At 29.4% G+C, this 22,949-nt stretch overlaps 2 protein-coding genes across 3 annotated transcripts; one reads left to right on the top strand and one right to left on the bottom strand.

Moving 5' to 3' along the window:
- The first annotated feature begins 10,946 nt into the window (after nt 1–10,946).
- On the top strand, nt 10,947–18,217 carry LOC107020584. 2 transcript variants are annotated; one of them, XM_015221014.2, is made up of 6 exons: nt 10,947–11,785; nt 12,470–12,681; nt 15,560–15,854; nt 16,021–16,106; nt 16,193–16,284; nt 17,395–18,217. In XM_015221014.2, exons 1-6 carry the CDS (start codon nt 11,477–11,479, stop codon nt 17,625–17,627), a joined length of 1,227 nt encoding a protein of 408 aa, XP_015076500.1. In that variant the 5' UTR covers nt 10,947–11,476; the 3' UTR covers nt 17,628–18,217. The 2 variants fall into 2 exon arrangements, with proteins under 2 accessions (XP_015076500.1, XP_015076499.1); XM_015221013.2 differs by having other exon boundaries at nt 10,976–11,785; nt 15,557–15,854.
- A 633-nt stretch (nt 18,218–18,850) lies between these two features.
- LOC107020000 (putative glutamine amidotransferase GAT1_2.1) lies at nt 18,851–22,305 on the bottom strand. The gene is made up of 4 exons (XM_027917054.1): nt 22,218–22,305; nt 20,711–21,831; nt 19,703–19,912; nt 18,851–19,264 (listed from the first exon to the last, which is right to left on the bottom strand). The coding sequence occupies exons 1-4, from the start codon at nt 22,303–22,305 to the stop codon at nt 19,022–19,024; spliced, it is 1,662 nt and encodes a 553-aa protein (XP_027772855.1). The 3' UTR covers nt 18,851–19,021.
- Between the last annotated feature and the right edge of the window lie 644 nt (nt 22,306–22,949).

The raw sequence follows: 22,949 nt of genomic DNA, 5'->3' as shown, positions 1-22,949 counted from the left end.
AAATTTATATCCAAACGAAAGCTTAATCTATTAACTTTTTGAATTTTTTATCTAGCATTATTTAATTTGTGAAAGATATTTTTTTATTTTTTTTTATATTGGACTTCTTGGGAAGCTCCATTCTAAGGTAATTTTAACTATAATCAAAAATTAAATCGTAATTTTTTTCATTTTCTTTCAAGAATAATATTCATCTATTTTTTCATCGAAGTATATGTCAATTATAAATACGAGATGATTTGTTGATAGAGAGAGTGTAGAGGATCGAAAATATAAGAGAAGTAAAATTAAGTTATTTCAGATAATATTATGAATTTACGAGCATAATTAATCTAGATTTGTATTACCTAAGAACAAATCTAACAGACTTTCTTAAGAGTATCTTTATTTTTATAATCTAAAATTTCATATCAATTATTTTTTAAAAAAAAGAATTCAAATATTCTACCCATTATTTTATATAAATAATTTTTTTAAACAAAGATCTTAGATTCTCTTATAAGTAATATCCATGATTAAAACATTGACTTTTCTCCTCCTTATTGTTGACCTTTCATATTTTTGTGTGTATTGAAGTTTAAGCTTGGAATGTACTCATTAATATTAACATATTAAATTGTTACAATCTTTTAAGTTTATAAAACAAAAATAGAATATATCCCCTTCTTTGATTTTTTTATTTTTAGCTTATCTGTAACGGTCACGTGCTTGATACATGATTATCATCACATTTTTTAAAATTTAATAAATTTAAAGCAATTGTCGAATATTTGAAAGTCCTTTTTTCCTAAAATAAATATTCCTTCATCAATCTCTTGAATATTAAAATACAAGTTATATGATTCTTTTATTCCTTGCAAATATTAAATCAGCGAATCAAAATGACAACTGAATTATATATTTGACAACTAACATATGTCCAATTTAATAGCGACGCACAATGCAAACGAACCTAAATTACTACATCGAATCACCTTTTTTAATTGTCTCCCTCCAATAGGATTTGTGAACCTAAAAGGAGTAATATTTATTTATTATATATATTTGGTGAGTCACTATTCAATTTTTAAATTTCAATTGGTTTTAGTACCTTTTCTTTATTTGATAGGAGGAGTACTTATATACAAAAAGATAATGAAATTATATTAAGTATTAGTTTGATAAAAAGGTCATTTTCTATTAAGTTAAAGTACAAGTGTTAGAAATTGACTTTTATAAAATGAAAAAAAAAAAAGTTGATTTCACACATAATTAATGTGTATCTAAATAATGAAGCAATATTAGTAAGTGATGCCAAAAGGGGATGTATTGTGATTAGGAAGGATTAAGACAAGACTTAAATGCCAAAATTTCAACTAATGTTGAATCAAAGTTTTTTTCGCCATTTGAGGTCGGTATAACGAGTATTTAAAATAAAATATTTCTTGAGAAAAAACGAATCGAGAGATATACTGTATATATGTGTATCAAAATCAGTTTTGTCATTTTATGGTCGAATTAACATGAGTTTACCTCGATCATTTCATTGTGTACATGTTATTTTTTATCAACATAAACTAATTCAAGATTTGAATTATATAGATCATGTAATTTTACTTTAACTGAATTATCGTATTCTAAATAAATAAATCATACAATATGAATAATTTTTTAAAAATATAAATACAAAGTTTGGGTTAAAACTAATAAATATATTCATATTGCCAAGCTATCACCTTTACATCCGCTTTTGTACATCAGTTCAAGTATTTAATAACTCTGCATCAATGAGAAGCAAATTGTTAATTAATTTTTTTTTTATTGAAATTGGAACAATGATCTTAAAAATTACACCCATTTATTAATCAAAAACTATATCTAAAATTACGAATTTAATAAAACTCAAAAATTTAAATATATTTATATTGACGATTAACCTTAATAAGAGCCTGTTTGGCTCAGCTTAAAAGCTGGTCAAACTGACTTAAAAGCTGATTTTTGACTTATTTAGCTGTTTGGCAATACTCAAAATAGCTTATTTTAAGTTAAAAAAAACTTATTTTAAGCCAAAAGTTAAAAGCTGGGGTAAGGGTGCTTTTTTTTTTTTTAGCTTATAAGCTGTTTTAAGTTGACCACATTTTTATCTTTTTGCCCTTAATATTTTTATACAATCTCCAAATTACAACATAACCCTAACATCTCTTTCTTCCATTTTTCCCTTTTCACGTTTGGCATAGCAACTTCAGCACTTTTATCCAAACACAAAACTGCTTATTTTAAAAATAAGTTTCAGCACTTTCAAAAATACTTTTTTAAAGCTGCTTTTATTAAGCCCATCCAAACGGGCCCTAAGTGGCAACATCACCTTTTATATTTTGATAGAAACATATTGGATCTTTCATTTATGGCCACTCGATATTGGATTCAATTGTCAAAGTTTCATAATTCCACTTTTTGAGAGAAGTGGTTCAAAAATATCAACATACACTATATAGTTTTATTTAGAGACATTTCACAAATAAATTAATTGTTTTATTTTGATAAATATTTATTCACATCAAATTAATAAAGATAATATATTTTGTTCTTTTTTTATAACTATGAGTAAGTGATATGTATTTTTCATTTTAACTTTTAGTTATTTAATTTGACTTCGCTAATTTTGTATAAATAATTAAACACCTGATATAAATACGCGTTATAATTTTCTTTTAAATCGGTAATTTGAATTTCATTTATAATTTTTAATAATGTAAACCCTTTAACTAAATGAAAGATAAATATTTTCAAAACGATTATGATTTAAATCAACTTATTAGAATACGTTGAAATTTCCACTTAATTTTTTTTCCTCAATTTCTCTTATGTTTGCTGAGAAAGCAAAATAAAAAGATAAATTAGAAATTATTTTGGGAAAATTGTATATAATGGCAAGCTAATAAATCAAATTAATTGCTATAATCAAACTAATCTCTTTTGCCTTTCTCTCTTTCTCGTTTTACACAAATTCAAATTGTATATAATCGTTATATACACTTATAATTATACAATTAGTTTTATACAATTATCTGCCAAGTCTTTTTCTCTTTCTCGTTTTATACACTTCGCTTCAATTGTATATGTATAGAGAATTATACATATATATATATATATATATATATATATATATGTTTATTATGGAGTATAATTATACAAACTTTGCTATAACATACAAATATAAATTTTATGTTTGTTGTATGTGAAATTTGCCCAATTATTTTTGNATATATATATATATATATATATATATATATATATATATATGTTTATTATGGAGTATAATTATACAAACTTTGCTATAACATACAAATATAAATTTTATGTTTGTTGTATGTGAAATTTGCCCAATTATTTTTGCTAGGTAAGTTTATATTTTGGCCCAGTAATGTTTAGAATTAGGTTTAAATGTTAGGATTTTGTTCCTTCTTAAGAGTAATAATTGGTAATTTGGGCTGTAAGCCCATATTGAGCTGAATTTAGCAACATTTTAGAGAAAGCCCAATTAGTGCTTTGGCCCAATATTTGGTTCTCTCATCTTCTTCGTTCTTTATATGCGTTTCGATTTGGATTGATTTTTCTCTATAAAAAAAAACAACAAATCAATTAACTCGTTATTAACTAAAATTAACATTGGATTTTTTTAATTTGTTTGTTTGCATATTGTTGACTAAACTTTTTGACTTCATATTTCACTAGTATATTGTATTTTAAAATGGGGCATTCTTTAGCAAAAGTTATTTTTCAAATTTGAAAATAAGTAACAAAATCAAGTAGAGCTCTAAGTTCAATTATTTTTTTTGTGTTTGTAGCAAAAAGTAGTTAGTTTATCGGAATCAAAGTAAATAAGATAATAATGGCCTTTTCTTTGGTGATAGAAGATCGAATTGTAGAAAGAATTAAAACGAAAGTTGAGGATAACTCTTTTTTTGACCTATATTCCTGATTACGAGTCAAGAAACCTTTATCACCAAGAGTGAGTTCTTCCTATCGCGAAATTAGTAAAATAAAACGAATTTGGTCTTGTCTTAGGTATATAATTTGAAATTTCAATAGAGATAATAGAGTTTATATCTTTCTCTATCTACCGAAGTAAATTTTTAAAGGGAGAAAAGTTTGTGTTTATTGATGAGTGAATAATATTTTCTGACAAATTTAAAAGTTAATTTTGGATGAAATAAATATCAAAGACAGGTAATAATATTGAAGTATTATTTGAAGCTATGATAAGAGCTAAAATAATTCCTATCTATAACAATCATACTTGAATGTGACAATTATTTTATAAAAACTTTGGATCACAAAATGCACTTTAAAATATGTGGTAACAAATTAATACACAACAGGCACATGCTATATTCTTACGATCAGTGGCGGAGTCAGAAATTTCTTAAAGGGTGTTCAGAAATAGCAACTTATTATGTTAAGGATATCCAAAATAGATTATGCAATCATTTACTTGTATATATGTTAATTTTTTTCCGACGAAGGGTGTCCAATTAATAGTATGTGGCTACGCCACTGCTTACAATCAATTTATCAACAAGTATATAAACAAAAATAAATAAAAATCTCCAATATTGTCTTCTATTTTTATTTTAAAAATGTCAATCTAAATTAAAGTTACTAGCAAGACTAGCATGATTCTCGCGAGATGATTAAGATTTCTCTATTTCTCGATCATAGATTTCAAGGTTGATTCCTTTGGAATGGAAACATTATGTTAAAAGTGTTGTCTCCAGAAATGAGCAATACAATACGTGAACTTAAATTTAATCAGATCTTATAAATTAGTATTTATCACTTTGTTACGATTGTTATCAATACGTATGAGAATTGAGATGTTCTAACTAATCTTACGAATGACTTAATTATCAAAAATATCAAAATTTCATGACAAGTTTAAAAGATTGTCGACATTTAATCGCCTCGAATTGCGTGTCGCCAAGGAAATCGCATCGTTTCCGTCCTCTTTCGCCGCGTCGGATCAGAGGATGTGACCCCCATAATTTGATTAAATTAATGAAAATAATTGAATTAATAAATAAATAAAGATTTATAAATTTATTAATTTTCTCAACTTCTTATATTGTCCTTCACATAAAATAAATTCCAACTAACAACAACCCCCTCGTGTGGGGTACAATTGAAAAAAAAAATTATTAGCTCCTATTTTATATATATATATATATATATATTAGTGAAAGATTAAATAATATCCGATGAAATAATTGAGATGAAAATAAATTAATTCAATTACTATTGTACGTGTTAGCAAGATAACTATTAGCTTGTTTTCCTTAGGTTTCCCTGATATTTGATATTACTTTTATAAGTATTTTATTTGTCTTATTTAATTTGTTCGATTTGAAATTTGTTTTTTCAATTTAAGGAAAATTTCAATCATATATTTATATTACTAAATTATACCCTTTTTTTTAAGGCTAAAACTAAGGTGATTTATAAAGAAGTGATATTGCTTCATATGTTTTGTTGTAATAATCTTATAAAAAATTGTTGTTTTATTTATATGCAATTAAGTATGATGTTATTATGACAACACACGTTTGAGAAAAGATAAAAGCAAAAATAAATTTAGAAAATTTCAAAACAAGTAGCAATGAATAAATAAATTAAATATTGTTGGATTTCTTTTTGTACCGAAAATATAATTAATTCAGATTCGTATTGTATAAAACTAATTAAAGATGTAATTGAGTGATCTCTATCAAGATTTATTTCATATTTAAAACGTGAATATAAAATCTCTAATTAAGAATGAAAGACTACATTCAGTTTCTTCACGAACTTTTGTTTTGATACACCTTTTGATGTTTAAATCAAATAATTGCTTTATATATAAATAAAACTAATAGAAAAATTGGAAAATCAATTTTGTAACGTAACGTATTGGAGATGTTGAAAGTTCTAAAGCATTTATGAACTTATACCAAAAAATATTTTTCATTTTTTGTTGAAAGATATAAATATAAAATATACTTGGCTAATGTATAGTTTAAATTTTTAAAAGTCAAATAACACAACTTATAATTATATTTTTTTAATTAAAAAGATTTGGGGCTAAGACAAATCTCTTTAACAACGTTAAATGTTTAGGTTCACCAAAACTTAAATGTCTTAGTCCAAAATTTTCTATCAACACCTAAATCACTTGCAATTATTTTATGAATCAAATAGCTAAAAACATTATCTTAGCACCCTATATAAAATTAGTTGATGCTTACTTTCATATGATTATTATATTTTTTTCGAAATGTATAAGCTCTTTACTTCTGTATAATATTATTTAGATAAAAAATTTATCGTTAGGGAAAAAACTTAATTATTATCTCCAGCAGAAGTTCAGGTTGTGCCTCGATATCAATATACTTGATCATTCTCTCACACTCAAGAACTGATCCTCGCTTACTAATAACGATCAAATAGTCAATATATATTCTTGATTATACAATTTTATTCAATTGAGCTAAAACATCACTAAATCTTTTCATCATTTTTTTTTTTTTACATGTGAATAATTTTTGTTGGTATTCTTGATTATTTTAATATAATTGGTCAAACATAATATGTGTGGCAATAGAAAGGCAAATTGAACCTCAACTTTAGAAAAATACAAGAAGTGTCAACATGTCACAACAACAAGAGGTATTAAAAGTAATTTCTTTTTTGTCTTTTTGGTTGGTGATTATAATTCTTGTTTTTTTTTTTAAAATTAAATGTTTGGTCATAAATATTGCTTGATTTTAATAATCATTATTTGTTTCAAAATTTTGAAAGGACTCCAACTTTATTAACTTAGAAAAGAACATTGAATTGAATATTTTCTAAAGTTTTTATTTATTTCATTATCTTGTAGTCAAAGTAAGTGGCAAAGATTGATTTTTTTTTACTGTTGTCCATTTATGATACCTACTTTATATATATATATATATATATATATATATATATATAAAAGATATCATATAAACGTAATTTTATCATTTTAGGGCTTTAAATACATAATATTAACAAGGAAATTTATTATATATTAGATAAGTATAGCACGAAACTATCTTCACTTGTATGTATAATTTAATTTTTCGAATGAAGAAAATTTAAATAAACCCTTTACTTTTGTTTATGTTCGAATGTATACACATAATTATTTTTAATCTGTAAAAAATATTTTTTTATCAAAAATGTTTTTATCATCAAAATTCAATCTCGACGCCTTAGATAAGGGCGAAGAGATCTTATGATAAAATTATCTCTTAAAACAAATTTTAAAACTTTTTTCAGAAAAAGATAAACAAATTTTTTGAATTTAAAAATCTCATGTGCCATCTTGTAATCCATTTTGATCCCCAATAACTCAAATTTCTATTGCATAAGATTTCATTTGAAGATGAAATTGAAGTATTGTCTACATATAATTTTCTTTTATTCCAAAAGTTCAAATCTAAAAATTCTAATTAAGAATATAAATACTTTTTTCTTTAGCTATTGATTGTCCACCTACTACATAAAATGAACTAAATTTTAGGTAGCCATCCATTTTGCAAATTAAAGGAGGAATTATAAATACTTCCTTCGTCCATTTTTAATTGTCATTTTCTTTTAGCATCAAACTATAAGAACTTTGACAGATATTTTACGATATATTTTTTCATCATATTGATATGCAAAAAAAAGTTTGAAATTTTTTGTATTTTCGTATAATTTTTGAATATCTAATTTTTTTTGAAAAAATATTGAATAAATGTAATCTAATTTTAATTTTAAAAATTAATCGAATTAACTTTCGAAAAACGTAATATGACAATTAAAAGTCGATAGACGGAGTATAATGGACCTACAAATCCTAACAATTAGGTGAGAATTGTGGATGCCAAATATTTTGTGGGTAAGTTGGACGTTTTCATTAATAAAGACATATATCATTTTCATGTATTATATGAAGAAAAAAGACTAAGAATGTTACCTAATTATAGTGACATTTTTATTTAGCGTCAAATATTTTCTTTAATTTTTTTAATTAATCTTGTCCCTTTGCTTGTTTTGAGGATAAAATTGTGTTTATATCCATAATTTCACATTTAATTACGATGTTTAATAATAATTTATATATTTATGACATGTATTTATAATATTGTATTTATCTGCAAACGAAATGCGCTATATCTTTCATATCTTTAAAAAAAAATTATATAATCGAAGCAAAAAGGTTAACCTAAAAATATTTTCGCATATAAAAATCTTGTGTTTGACTAAAAAGAAACTACAAATAACTTTTTATTTAAAAAAAAAGTAACTAATAAATCCTTTTGAATAAATGTGATTAGAATCCCTAAAAATGTTTTATTGCATTTTTATATCAAAGTGGGGTTCCTATATGATGCACATGCAGAATCAGCACTATCTTTTAGTGATTAAATAAACTAATAAAGTATTAATCTTTTTGTTATAATTAATCAGTTGTCCAAGCATATTTTGCAAGATCCAATATACTGAAAATTATAGTAATATTTTATAATAACAACTTGTAAGAAACACTTTAAATGAGTATAAATTACTTATCATTATATAATAGTGGTGGAATAAACGTAACATAAATTTAAAATTCAAATTATGATAAATTTTTCAAAACGTACACACAAATTAATTAGACATTTTATACGATTATTATCATAAGTCATGTTGAAAATAAGTATATGATATCCATTAGTAAGGATTACGTTGTAATTGATTTATCTGATCACTCATCCTTTAATTAAATTTGAACCTTTTAAATAAAAATAAATTTTAATTTCTTTTAACTTTTAATAAATTTTATGAAACTTATATTATTACATTTCATTATAAATATCAAATAATTGTATGTGACATATATAAGTGATCTAAAATATTTTATTTTTTCGAAGATCAATAAATTATCTTATTAAAGATATGATTATGAAAATAACATCACAAGTTTCATATGGTAGTATATTAAATATATTAGATACACCTTTCCTTCTTGAACAATTTTTCATATATTATTTATTAGTAATAAAATAATTTGCACATGCTCAAAAAATAAATATATATAATATACTCCTTAATTAATTTTATTTCTATTTCTCACTTCAAGTGATACTTATATCGATGTATTGACCAATTTAAATTAGTACGTCGTGAGACCAACTAAAGGGGAACCAAAGACGCTAACTTTCTACCAAAGCATAAAGTTGAATCTCTCTTTAAGAATTAAAATTTCTATCTGTTTCTACCATAATTCATACTGATTTAAATATTAATCTTTAATAGTAATACTTACTTTACGATCAAGTACTTGAAATTTGTACTATCTTTCTACAATAGCTATCTTTTATAACGATATCTTTATGATAATCATTTTTATGAAATCGATTTCTCATATTATATTATTCACGATAACAATCAAGACGTCGTTATCGCCACCACATAATCTTGGGAGTTGGGATGATAACTTAGGTGACAAAACGACAACGTTTGACATCTCATTGCCACGTGTCTCTTTAATTTTCATTGACAAATCCAATTGTTTTCCCTTTTAGCCAATCACTTTATGGTTTAGCCATTTTTGTTGCTATGGCCTAACCCCAATAGATAATGTTTCATATTCCACTTGTACAAATTATATTCCTATAAAAACCCTTCATTTTTTTCACATAATAATTTCTATATTGGTTAATTTAATTTTTTATTTCGTATTCAATATTTATATAAAGATTTAAGTAATTTAAATTTATTATAAAATATTTCGTATCATAATTATTTTATCTACAATTTAGATACAAGACTTTTAAATAAGAACGAAGGAGTATCATTCATTCAGTTATGAGTCACGATAATAATTTCCATATAATGTTGTTATTTGGTAGGATATGAACACTAAATGCAATTATAATTATGTTTAAGTGCACAATGACTTAAAAAGTTTATTGAATTATTAACTCACATTCCATTTTATTTTCACTAAATTTGGTAGACTTCTATTCTTTCCAATTTGGTCTATGATTTTGTTGGTAAGTATTTGGAAAATTATTAACATAATTTTAAGAATTTACCAAAAAATAATAAATGAAAATGAGAGTGAAGAAATAGTTGTAAAACATTAACTTCTATATTGAACTATATATCAATTTTTACATGAAAATAAGATTGATATTATTATAGTTCATGATGATGGAGAAATTTAATTCTAATTACTAGTATAATTTATTAAAATATTTATGATAAATAATTAAACATTAATGAGATGGACATATTAGAATATCTCTCCATCACAAGTATATTCCAATCTCCACACATATAATGAGACTTTATTTTCAAAAAAGAAAAACTTTTTAACGTGAATTTAAGTTAATGCAATCTATATAAACATCGTATATGAAATAAGAAAAACTTTTGACATGAATTCAAATTTATACTATAGTAATATATGAAGCAAATATAAACAAAATAAATAAAAAATATCAACATGTATTGTGGTTAAGTAAAATATCGAGTTTAAATCCTAACTACATAACACTCATTTTTGTTAGAGAGCATTTTATCTTGACGATGTTACTCTTTAACATGAATTCAAATTCGTACTATTCGTAAATACATACATCTTACAAGATAATAAAAATATATTTTATCCTCTGTACATAATTTTTTAACGTGAATTTAAATATATACTATTCATAACATGGAAAATATTTTGTCCCTCATTATATATATATCGTTTTGACGTAAATTCAAATTTATACTAATCATAACACATATATCAAAACACTCGATGAAAAATATGGATAACAAATACGAAATAAAAAACCGTACAACAAAATGATGTATATTTCTTTTTTTGATTTCTCACCTTATTTTCGAAGCATGTATTAAACTCCGACTATATTAAATCACGCATTACAGGGTCAATTCGAAGATAACACTCGGAACGAGATTTTAACAAAATGAAAAGATAAAACTATTTTTTTTTTCAAATAACATTGTTTTCTTCTTCTCCACTTTCCAATTTCCATTGCCCATACAATTTTATTCTGTCACTCTGCTTTTCTCTCTCTATCTCTCCTCCATTTTCAACTGCAAATTTTCAATTTGAATCCAAAAAAAATTCTCTTTTTATACAAATTCACATGCTCTTTGATTAATATATTTGTTAGTAATATTTTGATCTGAGTCAATATTTGCTAGGGTTTATATAAATTCTCCATAAACTTCAATTTATCGAATTTTTACCATTTTTTTTGTGTGGCTAATTTTTACTCGTTTGATTCATTTCTACGAGAATCAATTAGCCTAATCAGCCCCTTTTCGTTTTCTTGAAGAATTTCTGAGAAAATCGATATATAAATTGCAATTTATCGATATATATTTGGGAAAAAAGGGATTTTTTTTGGATATAGATAGAGATTTTAGGGGTTTTTGATATAAAGAGATGATGGGTAGTGGATTACAGTTTAATCGGAGTTTTAACGGTGAAGATCGGTTTTATAGTGCTGCGAAGGCTCGCCGGAATGTTAATCGGAGTTTTAATGGTGAGGATAATTTAAGGAGAGCTAAGAGTGATGTTGCTGTTAGTAATTTTCCGACGAAGACTAAAATGAAGGTGGCTGCCGTCGATGAATCAACGAAGGAGTTACCGGTTGCTGCTGCCGTGCCGGCATCGGAAGTTTTGCCGCTTTGTAATCTACAGCGGTTTTTGAAATCTGTTACTCCTTCAGTTCCTGCTCAATATCTATCAAAGGTTTAAAAAAATTATGGCTTTTTGTTATTTAGCCGTTTAATTAGATTTTTAAACTCTTTTTATGGGTTTTGATTGAAAATACTTGAGCTTGTATTAGTGATGAGTTATTCAAGAGTTCTATTGATTGGATTAGTACAAAAAGTGTAATACTTTCATTTCGTTGTTGTTACTGTTCTTCTGTTTCGTTGTGTAATGCTCTCTATTTCGTATTATTTCGTTGTTGTTATTCCTGTCATATCTATATCTCCTTTTTCAAACTGTCTGGCATGGTTTATTTAGCCTGAGGGTCTATTGGAAATCACCTCTCTATCTCTACGAAGTAGAGGTAAGGTCTGAGAACACTCAACCCACCTCGGCCTGCACTTGTTGGATTACACTTGGTATATTGTTGTTGTAGTTCGTTGTTAAGATTATAGGTTTTGATTGAAAATGGTTGTATTGGTTTAAAGCTTGCTGGAGTTTGGTCGGAATGAAAGTTTAGCTGCCATTCAGTGTTAAGATTATATGTTTTGATTGGCGAATGGTTTTATTGATATAAAGATTTAATCTTTTACTGGGTATTGATTGATAGTTATACTGTAGTCTATTGGCTGTGGTTTGAAATTTAAGTGTTAAAGAAAAATTAGCAGTTGTTTGTTGTTAATATTACAAGTTTTGAGTGAAAAATGGTTGTGTTTGTAACAGACAACTATTAGGGGTTGGAGGACGTGTGATGTGGAGTTTCTGCCTTACTATGTACTTGGCGACTTATGGGAGTCTTTTAAAGAATGGAGTGCTTATGGAGCTGGAGTTCCATTGGTTTTGGATGAAGGTGATAGTGCAGTTCAGTACTATGTGCCCTATTTGTCAGGTATTCAGTTGTATGGCGACTCTTCAAAGGCTTCAGTCAAAACAAGGTATATATTTGCTTGTTTTTTCCTTCCATGTTTAAAATTTTTTTTGTTCCTCATGGCAAAGCCAATTTTTCTGCTCTTATGAATTGATTGTCTCAATACCACACACTGAAGGTGCTTGTTTTTTTTTTATCTATGGTTTTCTGTATACTCCTTGATGCTTATTTCAGTTCCACGATTATTATTGGGTATATTTAGGTTTTATAAGTAATGATCATCTTCTTTGACATGAAGTGCGGATACAGGATAGTTGCGGCTTTGATTAAAAATTGTGTATAATAATCTTGGTGTACATTATCAGAGACTCAGCAACGAGAAAGTTTTTGCATGATATTTTCTTTGTTTGCATTTTCCAATTCCTCTTTGTCGTTACTGCATAATGTTTTTGGCAATGTTGTTCGGAGTCTTCATATATGTTGACGGTGTGTATGTCAGAAAGTAGTGCATTTTTGAAGTATCCAACTCGGTGGGGCATCATTTTTGGAGAGTTCGAGCAACATAAGTTTTTTGGTGGAGAATTCTACATGATATTGATAAGAGAAGATAGTTCTATCAGCATCTTTTCAATAAAGAAGTGGAAAGCAAAGAGTTCTCAAGACATACAGACAGAGGCTAGAAATTGTCTACCTGCTTCATTCTGCTTTTATAATGTCATTAACTTACTGTATCTGGAATGAGCTTTTGGGTGAATGTGTGGGTTGCAAAGTATCCAAATCGGTATCCGATTCCGAGACGTGGCTCTTTAACCAAATACCTCAGTCGTCTTTTTAGATGGCATCTTACCATGATTGTGCGCATTTCTTTGTCGACCAGTAGGTTGCTGCTTCTGTAAGAGCTTTCATAGCCTTTGCTTGGGCATCTCTTAAACCTAATGGTTACTTTCTCACTTAGTCTTTGTGGATAGATGCAAAGCCTATCCTCACTATCTGACGAGTCCAAAAATACGTCCAGTTGTCAACGTAGTTTATATAGATGGAACTGAAAGTGTGGGCCTGATGCGGATACAGAAACTGGTTGTTGTTCTTTTTCTTATTCAGGGAAATGCCATCTCATGCTTACTTTATGAAGAGAAATAATTTTTCCCATTAAGTTAAACAGATAAATAGTTCATCACTTTATTTTCAGTCAGTCAATAAGTTTCTTTAATTTACCTTTGGGAATATGATGCCCCCCAAGTTGGATAATTTGATTGTAGGTTTGGATTTCTTCATAGGGTAATTGTGGAAAGGGTGGAGAATTCTAGAGTAAATTTGGAGGTCGTCTCTATAAACACTGTTGCCTCCAATGTCTTGAGTGAATTCAATTTTTTGCAGTCATCCTGTGTTACATGATACTAGTACAATTTGCTACACTATGTTATCTAAATTAATTGCCCGGTGTTATGAGTTTTGAAACGCCATTTGCTCCTTGTATGACTTGACTTTATGAGTGCGACTTCAGTCAACTTTTTGTTTTCTTTATTTAGTTTATTGTGATAAATTACAATTATGTTCTTGCTCTTTTTTTTTTTGACGAAGTAAGGAGATAAATTATGTTCTTGCTCTTATATTTAGCAGAATCATCTATATTTTAAGAAAATTTAGTGCTTACATAAATGATGTTTTGGGGTTCCATAATATGAGGTAAAGAAGTCATTTTGATTAGCTGTGCTGTGCATTTTAAGTTTGGTTGAGAACAATAATTTGGTCCTTCCTTGAACTGAATGCACGGGATATATCTTTTTATAGGTAAACCAGGCTTGACATGCCGGTACTAGCCATTAAAATACATGAATCAAAACTTGAGGTTGTTAACTGCTTTGAGGATCTTCTTTGATGAGCTCTCAAACATATTAGTATATGTTCAACTAATTTCCTTATTTAGGGAGTAAATGTTCTGCTTTTCTGTCACCTCCTCCCTGCTAGCTGATAAGAGAACCTCTGTCCTCTAGTGCTACATTTGTTAAAATATCCATTTTATATACATACATTCAATATATATATAGGATTTTAGAAATATGTACATACATATTATTTATAATGATTGAATTGCATGCTATTCTGGTTATCTTGATGTTAGGTTATACTTGTTGTTCGACTTGGTGCTGTAGTGAGCTTAACACTTCCATCTTACCAGGAAGACCCAAAGAACCGTGTATGAAGGGGTTGTTTGGTATGTAGGATGGGATAAACAATGTTATTCCATGATTGGGATATCCCATGGGATAAAGTTATTCCACCATATATATGGATAACACCATCATTGTAGTATACATGGTGGGATAAATAATCCCGGGACTAATTAATACCCATAAGGCCCTAACCAAATGCAAGATAAAATCATTATGCATTTTATCCTGGGATTATTATCCCTTGTACCTAACTACCCCCAAGAATGATAAATGCTAGTTTTTTTACCAATCAAAACATGCTATATATTCTTTCCATTTATTTTTTATGGTAAGCACTGAACCAGGCTTCTTATTTGCGCTTTGCTTTTCTCTCCCTCTCCCTCTTCTTGAGTCTGCCTTTCCCTATTCTCGATGTGCGTTTTCTGCTTTCGAAAATAGGAGCAGAATATTTGGTCAAATGCTATGGAATTACTATTTTCCATCCTCTCTTCTATATCCATCTTTCTTTCTGATGTGTCATTTATATCCTGCGCTTTCCTGAAATATTAGCTAGTATATGGATGGTCATGTGGCATATAGCTAGATCTCATGTTTCATGCGTGTGTTTATGTTGTAAATGCACATGATTCTGTCTCAAAGATTGTCCTATACTACTATGCACCTACTGTATTCTGAAAGGGTCAAAAACCTTGTATTGGTGTTGTTTAGATTTTGATTGAGTAGCTTTAAGAAACATATGATATTGAATTGACATTTTCTCTTGCATAGTAGGCGACCTGGTGAGGAGAGTGATAGTGACTATTTTCGGGATTCCAGTAGTGATGGAAGTAGTGACTCTGAACACGAGAGACGTTTCTTGAATTATTCAAGGGAGCAACGGATGTATCATAGCCAAGCAAGTGAAAGCTCTCTTAGTATCGATGGGTTATCATTAAGAGACAGTAATGCTACCTTCCAAGAAGGATTTTCAAGCGATGAGGGTGAATCTGGGTCTCCTCAAGGTGCCTTGCTGTTTGAGTATTTTGCGCATGATCAGCCCTATGGTCGTGAACCTTTGGCAGACAAGGTTGGTCTTTTTTTTGGTTTGATAAGTAAGATTGTTGGTCTTTTCCTCCCTCTCCCTCAAAGTATAGTTATCTTTTGTTTATTTCATTGATAGGGAGTAATGGATAAATTACTTTTCTTGTCTATTTGTTTTATCTCATATTCTCATTATGTTTTGTGTTCTGTAGATATCTGATCTTGCTCAACGTTTCCCGGAATTAAAAACAATGAGAAGTTGTGATCTCCTTCCTTCCAGTTGGATTTCTGTAGCCTGGTATTTTTGTTTTTCTTGCCCATTTCATATCAGGATGTATACTTGTTTTTCCCCTGAATTTTAATGTTCTGATGTCTCTCTTGCAGGTATCCAATTTACCGGATACCTACGGGACCTACTTTAAAAGCTCTGGATGCTTGTTTTCTGACATTTCATTCTCTTCATACACCCATGCCAGGTATTTGACATTTTCCACCCTAAATTGCTTTTGTTTTTCGGTGAATATTACAACTGTGGCTTCTTCTGTTCCCTTTCGCAATTTTCCATATTTATTCTTTTCATAATGTGTTGTGGTGTTTTTTGGTATTTGCATACGTATGTTCATCTGTACTAGTATGTTGGTATTCATATATTTCCTTGATCTATTTGAGAAAAAGAATAAGAGGAGAACTAATCGCTGTCGAACTAAGAATTTTTGACTGCATCAATTTCATGGATTCATTGCAATCAGTAGTTTTAACTCATCTCACATGGGAATAAGGATTTATAAGAAGCCTCCAAAATAGTTCTATAAGAGAAACATAAATATAACCTATGTGGAAGTTGTGTAGCAAGGTTTTTATCTTCTTTTTTCTTTTGACAGAATCCGTCTAGCTAACTGTTAGGACCAATCACAGCCTTTGAAACTCGGGATAATAGGCCTTCTCCTCTACCCTTCTCCACTTAAATGCCAGGCATAGTTTGCATGATGCAGGGTTTGAACTTCTGGCCTAACACAAGACCCTCAACCTTTGCCACTTGAACCGAGTCCCAAGGCTTGTCTCAGTCCTTCTTAATAGTAATAAGAAGCTAACTTATTCTTTTCACTTTGTTATTTTTCTTGAAAGATATAATCTGAATGGAATAGAACGGCTGAGCTTTTGGAGTTCGGTATCATCAGTAGCGAAGTTGGCACAAGACTTAGTTTGTGTCATGCAGTGTTGTTTGGTTTGAATGACTTATGAAAGCCTTAAATCTGATATCTTCCAAAATTACAATGTTGTCTTCTGTCGACTTTAGCATGTTCTCCTGGCTATAACTGGGGCATTAATCTGGTAAAAAAGAGTTTGTCCCGAAAAAGATGTCCACCCAAAGTTCATTACCTCTTTGCTAGCATGTTGGAACTTGGAAGCCAATCTCTCCTTGAGTTGTGGTTTTGTTATTCATGTATGTCCCAGTGAACAAATCTGGTGAAGTATGCGTTAAGAGTGTGTATTATTACAATAGCCTAATGTGGGTTGCTAGTAGCATTTAACTAAATTGTTCTATTGCAAATGCGTTGTTGAAATTTTTCATGGACCATCTGCAGGAAATCAAAGTGGTCATACCGCGGTTGTTGCATGTCCAACTGATACGGATGCTGCCCCTAAGATTCCACTACCTGCTTTTGGCCTTGCTTCATACAAGTTTAAAGCGTCACTTTGGACTCCAAATGGTGGATCTGGAAGACAGTTAATGAGCTCGCTCTTACAAGCTGCTGATAACTGGCTAACGCTTCTTCAGGTCAATCATCCTGATTTCAGTTTCTTCTGCCAGAGGTGAAAACGATATACTCTCCTCTGTTTGTGGCGAGAAAACCACTCTCTGGTTGATACAGCTGTTGATTTTCCAAGGAAAAATGGGTTAAGACTTGAGGATTCTCTCTAACCTTTAGTTACAATGCTGTTATCTATACTACGAGGCAAAACAAAATTAAAAAAAAAAACAAAAAAAATGAAAGAAAAAAAAAAAAACAGAAACCGTAAATGGAAAACTAGCCCTCAGGCAAGGGCTAAATATTGATGGGAAAGGAGTGGAAGTTAGTAACGAAGTAACAGAAGTTTGAGGGAAGTTACAAATAAAAGATCTGTAACAGATGAGCTGATGAGTAACAATGCTTATGCAGGTGATCGAACGACTGAAAGAAAAAACTAAAAGTATAGTATTAAGATGGCACCATAATGCTCCTCATTTTCGCTTTATAGTAGAGAGAGCTGGCTGTTTTTACTGCCTTGAATTTGTTGGTGTGTTAATTTATACTAGCAATATTTTGATAGAGCTACTATATATGGTGGTTAAATGTAGCTTCCCCATGTCATGTACATTACTTTTTTATTTGACTTTATTTAGTAATAATAGACTATTTAGGTATATTTCTGTCTCATGCTTTTTCTTTTGTTGTTTTTCTGGGCAGTTCAGTATTTTCTATTTTTTTTTCTTTCTGATCTGTTCTTGGTGCTAAAACTGAGTTATTGACTTATTGATGTGTCTTCTTGGTGCTGGCTGACAATTCGTGGCGCCTTTTTTTACTGTATCAATCTATCGGAAACAACCTCTCTACCCTACTAACGTAGGGATAAAGGTCTGCGTACAATCTACCCTCATGAGATTGGACTGGGTATGTTGTTATATTTAGAGGATTAGTTGTCCATCGGTGCTGTGAATGAAGCGATTGAAATATAGTGTCAGCCTTCTTATTGTTGGGAGGCTTAACGTTGTCGTATTTATGTTAGATCCTCCAAAAATGTTTTACATTTGCTACGATTTGACATGCATTTGATGATAATTTTTGAATAGTCTGAGCAACATAGGCGTGAGGTTTTTGTGGCAAAATTTGTCGATTTGTTATGTATTTTTTTTTTTCAATTTACACGTTCGAGACTTTGAATATTTCTCTATCCTAATTTGTTTGAGATCGAGACGTAGTTGTAGTTGTTAGATGAAAAATCCATGTGTAAGTAACGATCAATTAATTCATAAACACTTGATTAGCAACCAAAAAAAAAGAAACAAAAAACTTGATTTAATATCATTAACACTTGGAGAGATTTTATAGAACAAAAAACACAATTTTACAATGAAATAAGATATTTATAGTTCGATAGACCGTTTCGGTTCGATCTTTCCCTCAACCTCACGTTTAACGTGAGCTTAGTGTACCGAGCTGCTTTTTTAGTTCAAGCTAATTCCATGTCATTGAACTTTTTATCTAAAGCCTCAGAACAAAGTTGTCCCATTTTATGATAAAAACTAACCATATCTGATAGTTGTTCAATTGACATTTTTGCAAGAATAGCCCTAGCCATTTTTTCTCTTTCTTCATTCATCTTCAATCTGTTCATGTATGTTGATGCATTCCTCACTGTTGCTCCCATTTGCTTCAACCTATTCTCTTGTTGTACACTCAATGCTGTATTTGCCTACATGTCATACGCAAAAACGTTCAGAATCTAGAGTCAGTACGTTCAAATTCTTCCAAATGAACGCGATTTTACTATACATATTCATTTTTATGGGTACGGGAAAGGGAAATGATGGAAAAGGTTACAACGTGGCCAAAAAATCAAACTCTCACCAACAAAATTGAAAGCTCAGGTAAAACAACATAATACCCTATCTAATCCCGCAAGCGGCTAGGTCTAGGGAGGGTAAGATGATGTACACGGACTTCCATAACGTGGTAAGGTCAACCATGAAAAACATGTTTATATATAACCGCGCATTTGTAGGGTTTGGGAAAGGGTCACACTCCAAGGGGTATTAGTGACTGCTCGAACTCGTGACCTATAAGTTATGCAGAGACAACTTTACTGTTGCTCGCGTAAAAACTTCGAAATATATATATATATAAATTGTACCTCAAGAAACTCAGCTCCAGGTGCAAGTTCAGATTCTTTTTCTGAAATTCTGCCAAGTCCAGAGCTATACATATTTTTTGCAATTGAAAAACTTTTAACAATGCTTCTTCTTTTGCTCTCTAATTCATGGTTGAATTTTATACCTCTACTTGGTATATTTCCAGGACCATTAAGCTTCTTTGCATATGCAATTACTGCTTTAACAAATTCCTACAAAATCAATCAAATACATATACAACATCGTCAAGTTTTATGTATCGTCAGTGTAAAATACAAAAAAATAATATCTAGTAATTTAAAAGTACTGACTAAAGGGTGTGGTGGAGTGATAAATATTCTTCTACGTTTAATCAAGAGTCACAACTTCGAGTCGTGGAACTAAAATCCTCGCACTAAAATCCCGTATATTGTTTTTTATGACACGAATTTGAATTAGTCGAAATGTTAGGTTTTGAATATTATCACAATTTTTTTTGAAATTTTTTTCTTACTTTCGTAGCTTACTTTCTTTTAATTAATTTTTCTTACACTTAATAGGTGATCAATCACATGATTTTATAAACAAGTGGCCAATAATAATATCAAACTTTTAAAAAGTCTCTTTTTTATATTCTCTTTATTGTATCATTATATGGTATTCAATATCTATTGGCCTGACTAATTCATATCCAACCCTCGTAACCACTATTAAGGATGGAAACTGTTACGATGCAAGCTCGACACGTATTAATACACGCTTTGGTCCATTAAACCTCACAAATTTATTCCTTCGACGTGTATTCACAATATATTCATCATGATCTAAATTCATAATAGATAATATCTGTTTTGACTCAACAAACCAGACAGATATATCACCACCCAAGCTCATGCATGCATGACACGTATAAACTACACAATCATTGAGCCCGAAAACACGCATAACATGAGCTTGGATTGTGATTTGTCATTAGTACTCCTATGACTCGAACTTAAGACATCTGAACTCGATAAAATTAAATTAATTACCTGGTAAGCCATAGCACAACCTGGATAATCAAAATCACCATTATCTTGTCCACGCATACGTTCAGGATGAAATTGTAATCCCATAATAAATTTACCTTCTTCAGGATTATATGCATCTGGATCATAAAATCCTTCAATTAATCCATCATTAGCAAATGCCATTGGCACAAATCTTTGTGCTAATCTCTTTACTCCTTGATGATGATAACTATTAACCCAAATCTCCATCTTTTCATCATCATTATTATCTTCTAATGACTCTTTAAACCATTTATGTAATGGTGTATTTTCAACTATTTTCACCACATGTCTATGTCCATCATAGTTTTCATAATTCATATGTACAACTTTTTCATATTTTTTACCTATATCGCTCCGACTCTGACTCTGACTCTGGCTTTCACTCTTCAGTGATGACGAACGTGACAACATTTCTAAAGAGCAGTTGTTAGACAATTCTTTCTCTATGTCACTCGGACATGACTTCAATATTGTCGATGGTTGCATGTCTGAAGAGTCTGAACAAAATAGGTTTTTGTAATTTTCAGACGATTCTTTCTCTATATCACTCGGACATGACTTCAATATTGTTGACATTTCTGAAGAGTTTGAATCTTTAGACAATTCTTTCTCTATGGTGTTTAAACACTTCAATAACCCCGACGGGTTCATGTCTGATTCTCCAATAAGACAAGGGTGCAACATCAACGATGACATCTCTGGAGTGTCTGAACGAGATAACATTTGATAACGCTTAGACAATTCTTTCTCTAAATCTTGATAAAGGGTGCCACCACAAGCAACATTAAGTACTTGGGAACCTCTACAAATTCCCAAATAAGGTATATTTCTCTCAAGACATAGTTTTGCAAGTGCTAATTCAATTGAATCTTTTTCTCTATCAATTGTTGTATCACTTGAATGTAATTTTTTTATTTCTTCAACTTCTTCTTGTGACAATTCATCACTATCATAAAGTGATGGATCAATGTCTTCACCTTCACATAAAAGAACTCCATGAATTGGTTGAAAACTTTCTAGTAACATGTGTACACCACTTACTCGCGGAGCTATAACAGGCACGGCTCCATAACTCACGATAAGATCTAAGTGATATTCACCTGCATACAGACGTTGAACATATAATCAAGTAAATTAAAACATCCCATTTAAAACAATTCAGATAAGTCGATCGCACAAAATTTTTTAAAAAAAAGTAAAAACCATCACAAGAATCAATGTAACAATTTTTCAAAAATGACATAATTAATATTTTTTTTTATTTCATAAAACATCTTACAATAAAAATCCCTCTTTTATCCCCAATTCAATTCCTCCACTAACACAAACCTCGATCAGATTCAATTATGCTACACTTTTTAATTATCGAACGAACTTTAATTCATGAAACAACTTTAGATTAAAAAAAAATAATATGAAATTAACTACGAAATTTAATTTCACATACAAAAATTAAAACAAAGAGATAAATCGATCGACTACTTACCAACGAAATCAACAAATTTGTTCTTACGAACAGTTCTTCTAGAAACAATTAGAACCCTAGGAAGAATCATTGATAGATCTGGAGCCATTTTTAATTTCTCTATATTTCAAAATCCAAAATATAATTTTAATTTATAGAGATAAAAAAATTAAAAAATAATATATATCTTAATAAATATATATATATATATGGGGATAAAATCATGCAAATAAATAATAAAAAAATTAATTAATAGATAGACGTAGTCGAGTTGCCGCATAAAACAAATATAGTGGGTTTGATTGGTTGGCGGGGCGGAGCTACAATTCAGCTTACGAGTTTAGTCATAAGAAAAGTCAAAATTTAGAGTTTGGGGGTTCGATTTTTTTTGAAATTCTTAGCTATTTTTAAATTTATGAGTTTGTCACTATTATTTATACATAAATTAAGATTCGTATCGAAAATACAGAATTCGAATGATACTGCAACTGTGTGTCATGAGATTCATAATAATTTATGCAAATCTAGAAACTCGATATTCTAGTTTTTTCTCCGGATTAAAGAATATTATTATTAATCGTTATTAATTTATATTTCAATATTTTTTAATAGTATTATCTAAAAATTAAATTAGAAGTCAAAAGGCTTAATAATATTGCTGACGTGCTAATGAGTGTATTAAAACTTAAAACGCATCTTGACGAATATGCCACCTGGATTTTAGAGGTGCTTTATTTTGGATAATATTTATAA

This window comes from Solanum pennellii, chromosome 5 (assembly GCF_001406875.1).
Source record: "Solanum pennellii chromosome 5, SPENNV200".
In the NCBI taxonomy this organism is placed as follows: domain Eukaryota; kingdom Viridiplantae; phylum Streptophyta; class Magnoliopsida; order Solanales; family Solanaceae; genus Solanum; species Solanum pennellii.
Note: the sequence above shows the minus strand (reverse complement) of the source record. Positions and strands in the feature narration are given on the sequence as shown.

Excerpts from the sequence above, each read along its gene's own strand:
- LOC107020584 (XM_015221013.2), top strand. The coding sequence starts at position 11,477 with ATGATGGGTAGTGGATTACAGTTTAATCGGAGTTTTAACGGTGAAGAT. Across the intron at positions 15,855-16,020 it reads GTGAACCTTTGGCAGACAAG|ATATCTGATCTTGCTCAACG; the intron begins GTTGGTCTTTTT and ends TGTGTTCTGTAG. Across the intron at positions 16,107-16,192 it reads AGTTGGATTTCTGTAGCCTG|GTATCCAATTTACCGGATAC; the intron begins GTATTTTTGTTT and ends TCTCTCTTGCAG.
- LOC107020000 (XM_027917054.1), bottom strand. The coding sequence starts at position 22,305 with ATGGCTCCAGATCTATCAATGATTCTTCCTAGGGTTCTAATTGTTTCT. Across the intron at positions 21,832-22,217 it reads CAAATTTGTTGATTTCGTTG|GTGAATATCACTTAGATCTT; the intron begins GTAAGTAGTCGA and ends GTCTGTATGCAG. Across the intron at positions 19,265-19,702 it reads CTGGAGCTGAGTTTCTTGAG|GCAAATACAGCATTGAGTGT; the intron begins GTACAATTTATA and ends TATGACATGTAG.